This window comes from Phyllobates terribilis, unplaced genomic scaffold (assembly GCF_046119375.1).
Source record: "Phyllobates terribilis strain yellow unplaced genomic scaffold, ASM4611937v1 Scaffold_11__3_contigs__length_659146591, whole genome shotgun sequence".
Taxonomy (NCBI): domain Eukaryota; kingdom Metazoa; phylum Chordata; class Amphibia; order Anura; family Dendrobatidae; genus Phyllobates; species Phyllobates terribilis.
The window spans coordinates 568,011,654-568,025,768 of record NW_027362771.1 but is presented as its reverse complement, the minus strand read 5'-3'; the positions used below and the strand labels follow the sequence as shown (position 1 = coordinate 568,025,768).

Here is a 14,115-nt window from a genome sequence, read left to right as displayed (position 1 = left end):
CGGCAAGTTCATCTTTAATACGGCCGGACAGACCCTCCCAGAAGACGGATACCAGAGCGTCGTTATCCCAGGCCAGCTCCAAGGCAAGGGTACGGAACCATATGGCATATTGGCCCACGGTGAGACTTCCCTGACGGAGGCGTAGCAGTGATGATGCGGATGAGGTCTTCCGTCCGGGTTCGTCGAAGACTTTCCGGAAGGCCGTGAGAAAGGCAGGCAAGTCGGACACCAGGGGGTCTCCTCTCTCCCATAGAGGATTTAGCCAGGCCAGGGCCTCCCCGGTGAGATGGGACATGATGAAGGCAATTTTGGCCCGGTCGGAGTTAAACTGGTGGGACAGGAGTTCAAAGTGCAGGGTGCACTGATTTATGAAGCCCCGAGCCTGGGCGGAGTCGCCTCCGAAGCGAGGAGGTGCAGAAAGCCGGGGTCCGGGGTAGGATACCATAGTATTGGTGGGCAGCGGAGCTGCCGGATTGCGAGTCATGGCACTGGCGGAGCAGTCAGAGTGTCCAGGCGAGAATTGACATTCCGCAGGTGACCCAGGATGGACTCCTGTTGGGACCTCTGACCGGACAGTTCATGACACAGGTCCGAGAGCGAGGGAGCTTGGGTGCCACCGGGTTCCATGGCCCGAGCAAACTGTAAGGGGTCTGGGAGGCGGAACCTCTGAGCTACTATACAAGGGGGCGGTCCTTGTAAGGGAGCGGGTGGCGACCAGGGAAGACGGGCAGGCAGTCACAGCAGGTGACCGGGACAGTCTCTGAGTGAACGGGCTGGAGGTCACGGCAAGTGACCGGGGCAGTCTCTGGATGAACGGGCAGGAGGTCACGGCAAGTGACCGGGGCAGTCTCTGGATGAACGGGCAGGAGGTCACGGCAAGTGACCGGGGCAGTCTCTGGGTAAAGGGTAGGTACGACCTGTGATGGCAGAGCCTCCAGGTAGGCTAGCAGGCAGATGGTTGATGTGTGCTCCCAGGTGAGCAAGCGAGAGTCTCTGGAATGGTAGGTGGTCACAGCACGTGACGGCGGAGCCTCCAGGTAGGCTAGCAAGCAGGTAACAGGTGTGTGCTCCCAGGTGAGCGGGCAGGAGTCTCTGGAATGGAAGGTGGTCACAGCACGTGACGGCGGAGCCTCCAGGTAGGCTAGCAGGCAGGTAACAGGTGTGCGCTCCCAGGTGAGCGGGCAGGAGTCTCTGGAATGGCAGGTGGTCACAGCACGTGACGGCGGAGCCTCCAGGTAGGCTAGCAGGCAGGTAGCTGATGTGCGCTCCCAGGTGAGCGGGCAAGCTGGTCCATAGACAGACTGACAGGAGTTGGAGGGCAGACCGTCGGACCTCAGGCTAGCAGGCAGGTAGCAGAGGAGCGCTCCCAGGTGAGCGGGCAAGCTGGTCCTTAGACAGACTGACAGGAGTCGGTAGGCAGACCGTCGGACCTCAGGCTAGCAGGCAGGTAAGTAGAATATCAGGCAGGAATCAGACAGCAAACTGGCAGGAATCTGGCAGGTAACTGGCAACGGGACCTGAGGGCTGAAGCAGAGTAGTGAACAGTGCTACAACATTGCTCGGGCACCTCCATTTTGGAGGAGGTGCCTTATATATGGTGAAGCCCTCCGGCCATTGGCCGGGGACTCCTTAGGACGACGCGCGCGGCCCCTTTAAGAGGGAGGGAGCGCGCGCGCGCCCTAAGCACAGTGGCCGGGAAGGAGCGCGCGCTGCCAGCAGAGCGGGAGGAGGACGCCGGGCTAGGAGCAGAGAGGTGAGGGGAACAGCGTCCCTGCCTAGCAGAGGGCAGGGACGCCGGCGCTACACATTACAGTGTGTGGCAGACAATCCCTGCATGTTCATTGGTGCTCTAAAGAGCACCAAACATGCAGGGAGTGGACCCGATTTCCCGCCGAGCAACCCCGGATATAATCGGCGAGCTCCGAGCATCTCGAGCAGTGAGGTGCTCGGACGAGCACCGAGCAGTAGCGAGGATGCTCGCTCATCACTAGAGCAGAGCCTTTCTTTAACTTCTGTTTGCGCTCTGACTCCAAACTAGCTGCCTCGTTCATTTTTTCAATTAGGACTTCGTCCAGAATGCCAGGATCTTCTAGGTACTGTTTCAGCTGCAACTTGATGTCTTTGCTGATTAACCCCATTCCCAATGATCTCAAGAACTTCTTCTGAACTAGTCCAGTATCAAACTTCTCCTCTGCTTCTACATCTCTGGATGCAAATAACAGTCTATCCTTCAGTTCAATTGCTCTGAACAAGAAACTTTGGGGTGATTCATTATTTTTCTGTGAGAGGTTAATGAGTCGGTGTACTCTCTTCTTTATAGTGCCCTTTTAAAATCATCTTCAGCTGTTGCAAGGTCAATTGACTCTTCATTTCTAGCATACTATGGAGGTTCAGTCCTGGGCTGATCGCTTTCACCACCCCCTCAACGATCTCATCTGACTGGTAGCCTTTCTGTAAGCCTGCATCGATCTGGTGCAACAAGTTCATATAAGACAGTTTCTCTTTCTGTTCACACTATCAAATCTGTCTCAGCATCTTGAACTCCTTCCTTATGGTGATTTGTGGTGTTAGAGAGGACTCTCTTCCTGATTTTTCTAACCCAAGCAGGGTAAAGGTTCTGTCTGAGTCTGTCACCCATTCAGAGGTTTTGGTCGATTCCTGCAGGGTTGTTTTTAGGGCTTTGAATTGTTCTTTCAATTTCTGTAGTTCTGTCTGCAGACGGAGATTCCCACTTTTGGCAATTGGTGCCGCCCCTCCATCCTCCAACTTGGTTAAAAACTGTATTATCTCCTGGAGGAATGTCCCCATGACGTCTTCAGCTTCTTTCTCACCCAGCTCATCCATTTTTGCATTAATGGCAGCTAACAGTTGCCTGCGGTTGTGTGCTTTAGAAATCTGTTCTTCTGACATCTTTATATGTTCTGCTACTGTTCTCAATTCTTCCCAGGTTAACTGAAGAAGCAGCTCACTAATTCTGTCCATTTGAATTTACACATCCATTGTTGCTAGTGAGTTTACATTAGGGCTGGTCCTCTTTAACTGGTGTAGCAGAGATGAATTGAGGTGCTGTTCTGCTGTATTTTTCCAGACACTTTTCCTCTTCTCCCTCTACACACTAATTCCCGCTCAGGATTCCCTGTATGGGCCACCAATGTTACATGCACGCTGTTAGGTTCAGATACGGGTTTCATGAATTCTTTGGAATACTCAGGGTGACTATAGGCTGCAGCTTTTCTCAGGTACAGGATAGATTCAATTGCTGACCAGACACATATGACAAGAGTCTTTTTCAACAGTTTAGCAGTGTAATTTAATCTGAAGCATGGCCAGTGCAATTCAGGGATATTACAGCAACTATCTTCATTACAGTACAGTCTGAGTTTCTTGAGCAACCGACTCCAGTAACAATACAGTAGCTTCTTCACAAGGCACAGTATTACAGTCTCTTGAGTAGCATAATTCAGCATAGATTAGATCTCTTAGCATCACACTTCTATGCATACACAACCATAGGCTTTTCCTTCACAAGGACACAATAGTACACAGCATTCTTTATCCTGCATGGAGCTGGAGGGGGGGAGAGTTTGATGAGGGAGATGATCCCTGTGACACAATTCCTTCCAGTCCTTATCTTCCTGCCCCATAATACTCTGCACTGTTAGTTCAGGGAATTTATCTGACCTGTGTTTAGTTTCTCTCCTGATCTGAATCCTGTTCAGTTGCCTTCTGTCAGATCCAGATAACACACCACCTTTCTCTTCGGCTTCAGCCAGACTACAATAACAAGTTCCCCACAATCCCCCTGGGGCTCTGCTAAAACACTCCCTGTCTCCTGTGACTGTGTTAACCCCTGTAGTTGCTAGATGTTTCTGAAGCACAACACTTCCTGTCTCCTGTGCTTATGTTATTTGTAACAGTTGCTGGATGCTTTTGAAGCAACAGCACTACTTCTGCATGTCACATATTCCCATCCCAAAAGATCCAGAGCACAGCTGAGCCACGCGACTTTGCAGTATTAAGTACATACCCAGCTGAGAGCTGCCACCAGTGTGACACTTATTGGGCTGTCTGATGTAGTTTGATAAAATCATTGTTTTCTCTGCGTAGATCTAGTATTGATCTCAATGTGGAACTGTGTATAACACTGATACGCTGCTTTTTGTGTACACTGTATATTAACAGAAAGCTGCTAATCTGTGGTGAGGGTGGGGTTACACAGAATAGTTGACTAGGAGGCAGAGGGCAGCTAGTCTTGTAGTGATAATCCTCTGCTAATAAAATACTGATTTTATTGAAACAACACTACACAGCCTAGTTAGTGATGCATCACTGGAATCAGGGTCTTCAGCCCTTGAAAAACCTGCTGACTTCTCATCGATTCTTGGACCATATAATTAGATTAGTTCCTTACTGTCTCAGAATATGTGTCCTTGTATCATCTTCTGGTGTTCTGCACCATCTTCTGGGCAAGTCGACACTGTCCCTAGCTATCAAACATTTATACCATATCTTCCTGAAATTCTTTAAGTGTAATTTGTCAGAAAATAAATATAAGGTATAATATAGAAGGTATAATATATCAAAAGAAAATATTGTAAATTACATAGTCTGTAATTGAGTAATGACAAATAAATGTGCACCTTCAAAAAAAACTACACTTGACAACATGTAAAGAACAATTTACATCTTTTTTTATTATTTACATATTTCATATTTAGTGAATATTAATATATTTAGCAAGGTAGTTTTAATAATAGCTCTCAAGTACAACCAACAGTAGAGTTGAGCAAATCTCCCAAAATTCGATTTTGAGTGGATTCGCTTGATTTGGGTTGGATAAATTTGATTTGAATTTGGTGCTAATCTAATCTGCCCAAATTAAATTCTTATATTCACCTCTCCTCAGACCTCCTATACCTGTCCTACTGCCGCTTCTCTTTACTTCCTCAGTTTTCTCGTCCTCCAAGTCTTCTGGGAGGAGCCACTGTGGACTAGGTCCCATCCTACCAAGAACAACATCTGCTAGAAGTTTGTATGTTCTCCCCGTGTTTGCGTGGGTTTCCTCCAGGTTCTCTGGTTTCCTCCTACACTCCATTGACATACTGATAAGGAATTTGCATTATGAGCCCCAATGGATACAGAGATGATAATTTCTGTAATGCACTGTGGAAATTAATGGAGCTAGATAAGTGTGTAAAATAAATGAAATGAGTGTTGAGTCACAAGTGACTATGTGGGACCTATTTAATGGTGATACTGGTGGAAGATTTGTAAAAAGAAGCAGGCTGAAGATAAGAAAAAGAGCAATTGATGGGGGCTGGAAAAGTATGGGCCAAGGAGAGGTTAGTAAATTAGTTTATTGTTCTTTAACCCCTTCCCAGCCCTCAAAATCAATATTGGCTGTCATTTTGCTAAACTCGTGACCATTTTACCCCTAAAACGGTTAGAATCCGAATTTTGGCAAAGTTTGATGCTAAGTCAATTAGTTTACAATCCATTTGCTCATCTGTAACCAATAGTCTCTCAAAATATCACAAATATCAGAAAGGGTTCGCTTACATGTGCATATACGTAACACGGCCGAGTGCTATCCAATGTTTTATCAGATAGCACTCGGACCGGTGTTATGCTATGGGATAGTGTAGATCAGCTCTTTTTTCTCATGTTGATTCGGTAGCTCCAAAATTCAGATGATGTGCACCCATTCAAGTCTACGGGTGTGTGTGAAGCATCTGACTGTGCTCGGATGACATTCGAGTAGTGCAGTCTGACATCTATGGACTCAAACAATGGAGAAGATGGATAAATTAAGTTCTCTATCTTCTCCACACCTGTGCTTTGATACTCACAAGCGAGAGAATCGGATCATTATCTTTCCTTCACCTCATGTATCTTCCACACCTGATCTATCTATCACAATAAATGACATCACACTTTCCCTTGTACAGGACATCCAATGATTCGGAGTAACCCTTGACTCTGCCCAGTCCTTCAAACCACACATCCAAGCGCTTTACACCTCCTGTCGCCTCCAGCTCAAAAATATTTCCAGAATTCGTCCTTTAATCAACCCTCAATCTACTAAAATGCTTGTGCATGCCCTCATCATCTCTTGCCTCGACTACTGCAACATCCTCCTCTGTGACCTGTCTGCTAACACTCTAGCACCTCTCCAGACCATCCTTAACTCTGCTGTCCGACTAGTTCATCTCTCTTCTTGCTATTCCTTCGCTTCTCTCTTCTGCAAATCCCTTCATTGGCTCCCAATTTCCCAATGTGTCCAGTTCAAACTACTAACACTGACCTACAAAGCCATCCATGACCTGTCTCCTCCGTATATCTCTGAACTAATCTCGCCATATCTTTCCTCACGTAATCTTCGGTCCTCTCAAGATCTTTTTCTCTCCTCCACACTTATTCGTTCCTCAGCGAATCGACCTCCAAGACTTCTCCTGAATATCCCTCATTCTCCGGAATTCTGTGTCCCAACACGTCAGATTATCCACCACATTCGGGTCCTTCAGACAGAACTTTAAAACCCATCTTTTCAAGAAAGCATACAGCCTGCACTGACCCCGCTGCTGCCTCACCACCACCGGAGCTACTGAAACCCCCAACCTACTGTCTCCTTCCCCATCCTGTAGAACGTAAGCCCGCAAGGGCAGGGTCCTCTTACCTCCGTACCAGACTATCATTGTTAGTTTCTTTACTGTAAGTGATATCTGTATTTTGTATTTAACCCCCTTCTCATGTACATCACCATGGAATCAATGGCGCTATATAAATAAATAATAATAACAAAAAAGGAGAAGGACTTGAATATCCTGGTAACAAGTAAGCTGAGTAGCTGTACTCTGTGTCAAGCAGCAGCTGCAAAAGCTGAGTGTATAAAAAGAAAGATAAAATCCAGTGATCGCAATGTATTATTACCCCTCCATAAATCGCTTGTAAGGCCACATCTTAAAAATGATGTGGTCTTATAAGTGAATTATAGAGGGGTAATAAAATATTGGGATCACAATTTTGTGCTCCACAGTTTAAACAGGATATTAGGAGGTTAGAGTCAGTTCAAAGACGGCAGTTAGATTATTACATGGGAAGTTGTGCTTGTTTCGCTTCGTAATAAGACCCCTCAGAGGAGATCTCATTTATATGTATGTGTATGTATACATATGTATACATATTATTCCTTACAAAGATCTTACAAAGGATCAGAGGACATTCATTATGTATGGAGGAAAGGTGATTCTAGCAGCTAAGTAGGAAAGGGTTCTTTACAGTTAGAGCAGTCAGACTGTGGAATGTCAACCAAAAGAGGTAGTAATGGCAGATCATATATCAGTATTTATAGCAGGGCTGGATACTTTTCTCACAACACATGGCATTGTGGGTTATAAGTAATAGAAAATGTATAAATGGTGGAGAAAGACTAAACTTGTTGGACCAGTGTCTTTTTTCAGCCTATAACTATTGTATGTAATTATGTATATCTTTAAAAAAAGTATTAAATGAATTGCTTATGTGTGGTTACTGGGGATCAATTTAATTGTTATTTGCCTTTTATCATGGTGTAAATGTTTTGTATAAAAACAGTACAATCAATTTAATGAGTATCTCAATGGGCATCCAGTTGATCCCATCTCAATTATAAGAATTGTAAGGCAAGTCCATTGGGCAATGTTATACGCAAAGCTGGCCAATCCTTCAGTATCAAGCAGTAGGGAAACATCCTAAAACTATTAATTAGTTTGACATTTGAAGGAAGAGAGTCCTAATATTCCAAGATAGGTTGATGAAATATATAGATTGTACAGAAATATTACTCAATCAGAGGTGGAATGAGGAGAACTTGTGTAGGTTACAGTCTGCCTCATCTGAAAGCAATTTTCTGATGACTTTCCATATAGGCTTCTGTTGGATAATGTCCTTTTCAAAATCTTGTGGAAGCCGTTGACTGCATTCATAAAGCTTAATGATGAGATGGTTTCAAAATTATTTCTCAGTTCAAATACATTTGGTAGACGACATTCATTAGGAAAACAAGTAAGGTCCATCAAAAGCACAAACGTTAAATTGAGAAACCTCCAATTGTCCGGTCTCCTGTTCATCAATTAACTCTGAAAATGGCTTATAGTCGTCTGTTACAGAGGCGGTGGGGTAGTCTTCTTTTGTTTCATTAAAGAGAAATAGGCACTGGCTATCATCATATTGAAGCAATTCACAATGTGGCTCGGTAATCTGATCTTCATCTTGTTTTAGAAGATTGATATCTTTTTTCGATGGTCCCCACCTAAGAATGAGGCGAAACAAAAAGTTTGACTGTAGCCCACTTCAAAATGATTCAATGCATTCACTAATATCACAAATATTCACAATACAGAAAGTATAATATTCGAAAACCAAGCACCTTAGATCATAGACATATCAGCCCAAGTCCCATTTTTTACTTCCGTAGGGTGTCCCTGAAAACAAATTTCATTCCAATGACTCCCATTTTCATCAGAGAAACATATTTTATGAATGCACTTTATCACCCCAATTCATCACTTTTGTTTCTTCAGTTTTCTTGAGTTTTTGACTTTTATGGCTTTAATACCTGCACTTTATTTATACTTCTTGGTCCATTTTTTAAGCTGCCTTTCTTTTTTTACTATTTTTTTTTTTTAGTTTTCCTTGACAATATTATTTATCCAGATGTTTTACAACTACTTAGACCTTCTATGGTTGAAGTGATGCAGATTTTATTTGTGTATTTATGTTTTTTAGCATCTCAACCATAGGAGTGGTGAATATTCATGGACTTTAATAGCGGGCACACTGACCACAGAGCGCAGCAGGAGCCGTGCTGCGGCTACAGTGTGCGTGCTATTAGGGAGAATGAATGGTCACTGCTCCCCGCGCACACAGTCCCGGCGTGGGGAGCAGTGACTATTCCAGCACAGAGCGGGACACAGCGCTGGATGAGAGAGGAAGTGAGTATACATACCAGGGGCCATACATACCAGGAGAAGCGCTGCAGGCAGTGTGCCGGCTATTAAGGAAAATGAATATTCACTGCTCCCCACGCCCATAAGCTATTTAAACAACTGGTTGACTTACATGGAGTTTAGTGGCTGCTATTGGGCTGTCTATATGCAGCCTTAAAGGTTTGACACATGTGTTTTTAATTCGTGTTGGATCCTATCTACCCTACTAATCTGGGGAATCTAACGCCCCATCCACTAGTCAAAGCCCTAATTAGCATTCAAAAAGCGGAGGTTAAAACTACTTTCTTTAAACATAGATTTCAGTGCATAGCATTATACAGGCCTGGTTAGGCAAGTAATTTAGTCATATATATGTTAATGCTGCTGCGTTGGAGAGCATGGGCGACCTGACAGGTTCCCATTAAAGCTCAAATTACGAACCAAAATGGGCAGTGAGGATGGTGGGAGACCAGATGTTTTGGTAGTATGGGGCCCTGAACCTCCTGACGGCAGCCTGCCTGGATCATCTTCCATATTCTACTGTACGAATAGACACATAACACAATTTTGCCACCTCAAATCCATCGCACACCTAAATATAATCTGCTGCAAACTTTGTATATGTGTAAGAGTGTGTTCGGGGCAATTCATGCCCTTCATTCCTTCCTAATGAAATGGGTACGCTCAATGTTGAAGAACGTGTTTATATCAATACTGGTTTTCATCACTATTACTATTGTGGATGACTTATGTTTATTACCATGCAAGTTTTATGATACAGTGACAAGATTAGGGAAAGTGTTAGGGTAAGGAATTAGGACATATATATAAGAATAAGTAGGGTAATACGTGTAGGTAGGGGAACAGAACAACCTGGGATTGGGGAGTACAGCGGAGGGCACTGTAGTCTAGGAAGAAGTTAGAGTAAGGTAAGGGTTAACATTTATAGCGACACTCCCAGTTAGGGAGGGGGTACAAGGTTATATTAGGGGGAAGGATTTCCTGGTTTAAAAAAGAGTGAGGGGAGTAGAGAGAGTAGGGGTGAAGGTGCTAGGAGGGCCAGCTTGGGGCCAGGATGCCAAGGGTCATTTTGGGAACAACCTGAAGGAAACAAGTAAGAACAAAGCAGCATGAAGACAGCGGCGGCAACATTCAGTGAGACTTCCCTTAACATCTGCAGCCTACGGCCGGGAAGGGGTATGGAGGAGCCTGCACTGCTTTCGTCTCCAAAGAGGAGAACGGACAGGGATCCATAGAGAACAGTCAGGGCAGAGTCCTGGGAAGCCGCGGTACTGGGCGAGACATTCCCGGGGCAGGAAGGGCCATTACAGCGAGGGATAACGCAGGAGACTGAAACCGTAAAGGCTGTGTTACACTGTGCTGTATTCATGATCAAGTCTAAACTAAGCCGATGGAGTAAAGTTGAACTGTTGAAAATGAGTCAAGAGTCTGGTGAGAACTGTGTAACTGAGCCAGGACCTGGGACCGTAGGAGAGATGGAGCCTCATAGAACAAGCATGAGTGTTGTTGATTACATGCAAAACACCCAACAGACAGGACATAATCTTTTATCTATTGGGAGCCAGGGTGAGGGAGAACAACAGGCCCTCGCCCACGACTGCTGCCCTGTGCATCTTACATATGTCACAGTCAAAATTTTGCAGTCAATTTTGCTGTGGATTTCCTTGCATTCTGAGCATTCTGTGGATGTTAAATCCGTTGCATGACCCACATAACACACATTTTCCACTACTTTGTGGATGGAGTTTATAAACCACATCTACATATAGCTTACTGTTTCATAGCCATCCACATTTATTGTATCAGTGGTCTCCAACCTAACATTTGCAAACCACTGGATACTGGAAGTTGTAATTTTGCATCAGCCCAGAATACTACTTCACTTCCTTTATACTTTCAGACAATATCAAGAGTACTTGAAGGATTATTATTATGCAGCATACTCACATCATTACTTTGTTATAGGGCTCCACATATAGATGTTCTTCATAACAGAAGCTTGGTCCATTCTGTAAAGTTAGATAACGAATCACTAACCTGTCCTGTACATAGATAATTTTATTAATGGATACCGGCTTTATAACAGGAAAAAAAAAAATAACAAAGTCAAGTTATCTGATGGAATTCAAAATCATCATGAAATCTTGTATTCAATACAATTGTTTATTATTGCAGCATATTATCCAATAAAATACAAATTTGAAAGAAAATTATGAATTATGATATGTGAGGTACATTATTTGAAAAATTATTAAATGTAGGTAATATATTTTATAGTATAATATTTATCTGCCACACATACAATTACATAAATTCAAAACTTTATTGTTACATGATCTAGGACTGCCCTCACATGCACTGCTGGAGCAGCTCGCTTCAAAATGGTCTTCAGTCTGGATCTTAGGACACATGTTGTCACGATACTGATGCAGGACTTCTTGGGGCAAGAGGCTTCTTCCCTATCCCTCACGCTAGTCTATTCCTGTCACCCGGATTATCCCGGAAGGTGGAGACGCCAGGTCACGTGCCTTGCTATGCTCCTGACTTATCCTCATCTGTTCCCTCCTCCACTCAGGAAGGTGTGTGCTGAAGTGCATAGGATTATACTAGCCAGACAGACAAGGGAAGACCGACAGGGATAAATGAAAACTGCAATCAATCAAAATACACTTACCAAACAACAGAGTGGAAGGGTAAGGTAGGTGAAACCAAATAGGAGAGGAGGAGGATGAACACGCAAGCAAAATCCACCAGAAATCTCCAGAACAACTCTCTGACTGCCAAATCCAAACACCGAACAACTTCTCCAACTCCAAACCAGACAGAATGAACTATCACTGGCAATTCCCAAATGCCAGTGGCAGGCATATATACCATATATACCATATGGGAGTGACCAACGCAAAACAGCTGATTAACCCTAGCAATGCCATAGCAAAGAAAACCTGCACTGATTATTATGATGGTGAAGCAGTTCTAACCAGTGCAGGAGTTTGGGTAAGCAGAAGGCCACTCTCTGTCGCGGTATCCCCATGACACATGAGGTCATGTGGGGCATTATGCAGGTCAATGACGAGCATCATGCCCCATGTGAGAGGCGTTTCAAGACACACAGCACTCTTGTGCATTTTTTCCTATGTGACCATATGAGGCCCAGTCAATAGCAGAAGATCTGGATTGAAGACCGGTCTGGAGACTATCAAAAAACTGATTAAAAGTGAGCAGAGGACTTGGCGTAGACCTACTACAGGAGGCCATGTGAGGGGTCAGCCTTGGACAGGTGAGTATAATCTGTTGTTATTTTTAACCCTTCCTTTCATTATGCCTTGAGGTCTGGAGAGACTTCAGAGCATAATAAATGGCTTTCCAGGCAGATTTGATTGGGACTTAATTTTATTTAGAAAAAAATTAATCTGACAGTCAATTCAAACGCATCTGCCTGAACTGAATTTTGTAAGTTCTCTGTCTGAGTATATAAGCTCAATGGCTTGTGATGTTGCTCTGTAACATGGCTATAGGTTCAAATCTGATAAGGACACATGTATAAGATAACGCTTGGTGATGGTCAATGTATGTCAAATATGGATGTTTATTTAAATGGAGTCTATCAACACATAATGACCGTTCACACAAAGTACAAGTGCTCGGTGCCCCTTGGTGTGGCCAAACAGTTCTGTATAACTTTCTTGGTTTTCATCAATTTCCACCTTTCTCTGGCTCCATAAAGACAGGGCTGTCAATCAAAATAGAGGTAGGGGAGGGAGGAGATAGATGGAAAACAAGGAGGTGGGAAGGGTGAACAGAGTGCCTGTACTTGGTTTGGACAGTCATTCCGTGCTGACAGACTCCATTTACGTTGGAAAAGAGTTACAACAAGACCAGACATCTTTATCAGTAGCTTCTTTACTGAAAAAAGTCACAAAAATAAATATATTGAACAGCACTGTGAAGATTTTAGACCGGACTGGAGTTAGCTGTGAGAAGGATAGGGGAAGATGTACGGAGGGACTGGAAAGGGCCAGTGTTCGGTGAGTATATGTTTTTGAAACCTTACGTTTATTATGTTCTGGGGTCTAGAGAAACTTCAGAACATAACACACATTACATTTGCATCAAATAAATTTCATGCAAAACAAAGTTTCCCACCGAATTACAGCAAATCTGCCAAATTCATATTTCTGCTGATTTACTGTTATATGTAATTAAATACACTTAAAGAATCTTTAATTTCATGGTTTTTAAGGTTGAAGGTAGACACCAGTCCATCGAGTTGAACCTATAGCTGTCACGGGTGTGTCAGGTGTAATAGACAGTCGCTCTGGATCTGGCTGTAGAAGGTCTCTGCGCTTGGCATTACAGACATCTTATTCCTTCTTCCTTTAGGACCCAGCAGCGTCCTCCCTCCAGCTGCTGATTGACACATCCTTGCCTGGGAGTTAAAAACACTCAGTTTGCTCCAGGGAATCGCCGGTGATACTTCTATGTACCTTTGTGCAGGCTTGGAGCACTAGCAGTCGGCTAGCTTCTTCTCTGGTGCCCTTGGAGAACAGTTGGCATTGCTCCTTTGGTGTCCGCTCAAGCTAAGTTTATCCCCTTTGTCTACCTTGTTGTCTTTAGTTTGTAGTTGGCCTGACCAGTGCTCACCCCTCCCCCTCCCTATCTAGGGCCAAGCTCTAGGAACATCCAGGGCTTAGGATCCTGCTTGGTGATAGGTGTGGAACCTATATAGGGACGGTAGGGTAGGCAGGGTGATATTAGATTTGCCTAGGGGGTCTCCACTCCCCTTGTTCCCTAGTGTTTGGACTTCCTCCCCCTCTTCCCTTCGTGTTACACTTAGTCTTTCCCACACCGTGTGTGACAATAGCCTAACATGTACAACTGAAGATTCAGATGTCTTTACGATCGGTGGGTGAATGACCTCCATACATCTAAAGGATGAACTGCTCATGGCCAGGAGGGTCACCTAATTGGAAATATTATGATGAAGCTGTAACACCTGTCAGTATTGTGACTACTTCATCCTAATTGTTAGGGGTCTCCTGGCAGTCAGACCCTACAGATGAAATTTCTTATCAATATGCCATCTCTTATTATGGTGGATTTTTTTTTCACTTTATTATACTCTTCT

At 44.1% G+C, this 14,115-nt stretch overlaps 1 protein-coding gene across 5 annotated transcripts in view; it reads right to left on the bottom strand.

Moving 5' to 3' along the window:
- Nucleotides 1-3,467: 3,467 nt before the first annotated feature.
- LOC141166937 (uncharacterized) overlaps nucleotides 3,468-14,115 on the bottom strand; it is a 182,840-nt gene continuing 172,192 nt past the window's right edge. For 2 of the 5 annotated variants that reach the window (XM_073654159.1, XM_073654158.1), the window contains exons 12-13: nucleotides 10,935-11,062; nucleotides 3,468-8,290 (exon numbers count right to left, since the gene is read on the bottom strand). In XM_073654159.1, coding sequence (XP_073510260.1) covers nucleotides 8,032-8,290; nucleotides 10,935-11,062 — 387 coding nt within the window. In that variant the 3' untranslated portion in view covers nucleotides 3,468-8,031. The remainder of the gene's footprint in view (nucleotides 8,291-10,934; nucleotides 11,063-14,115) is intronic. The other 3 variants (XM_073654162.1, XM_073654160.1, XM_073654161.1) reach the window with 3 other exon arrangements.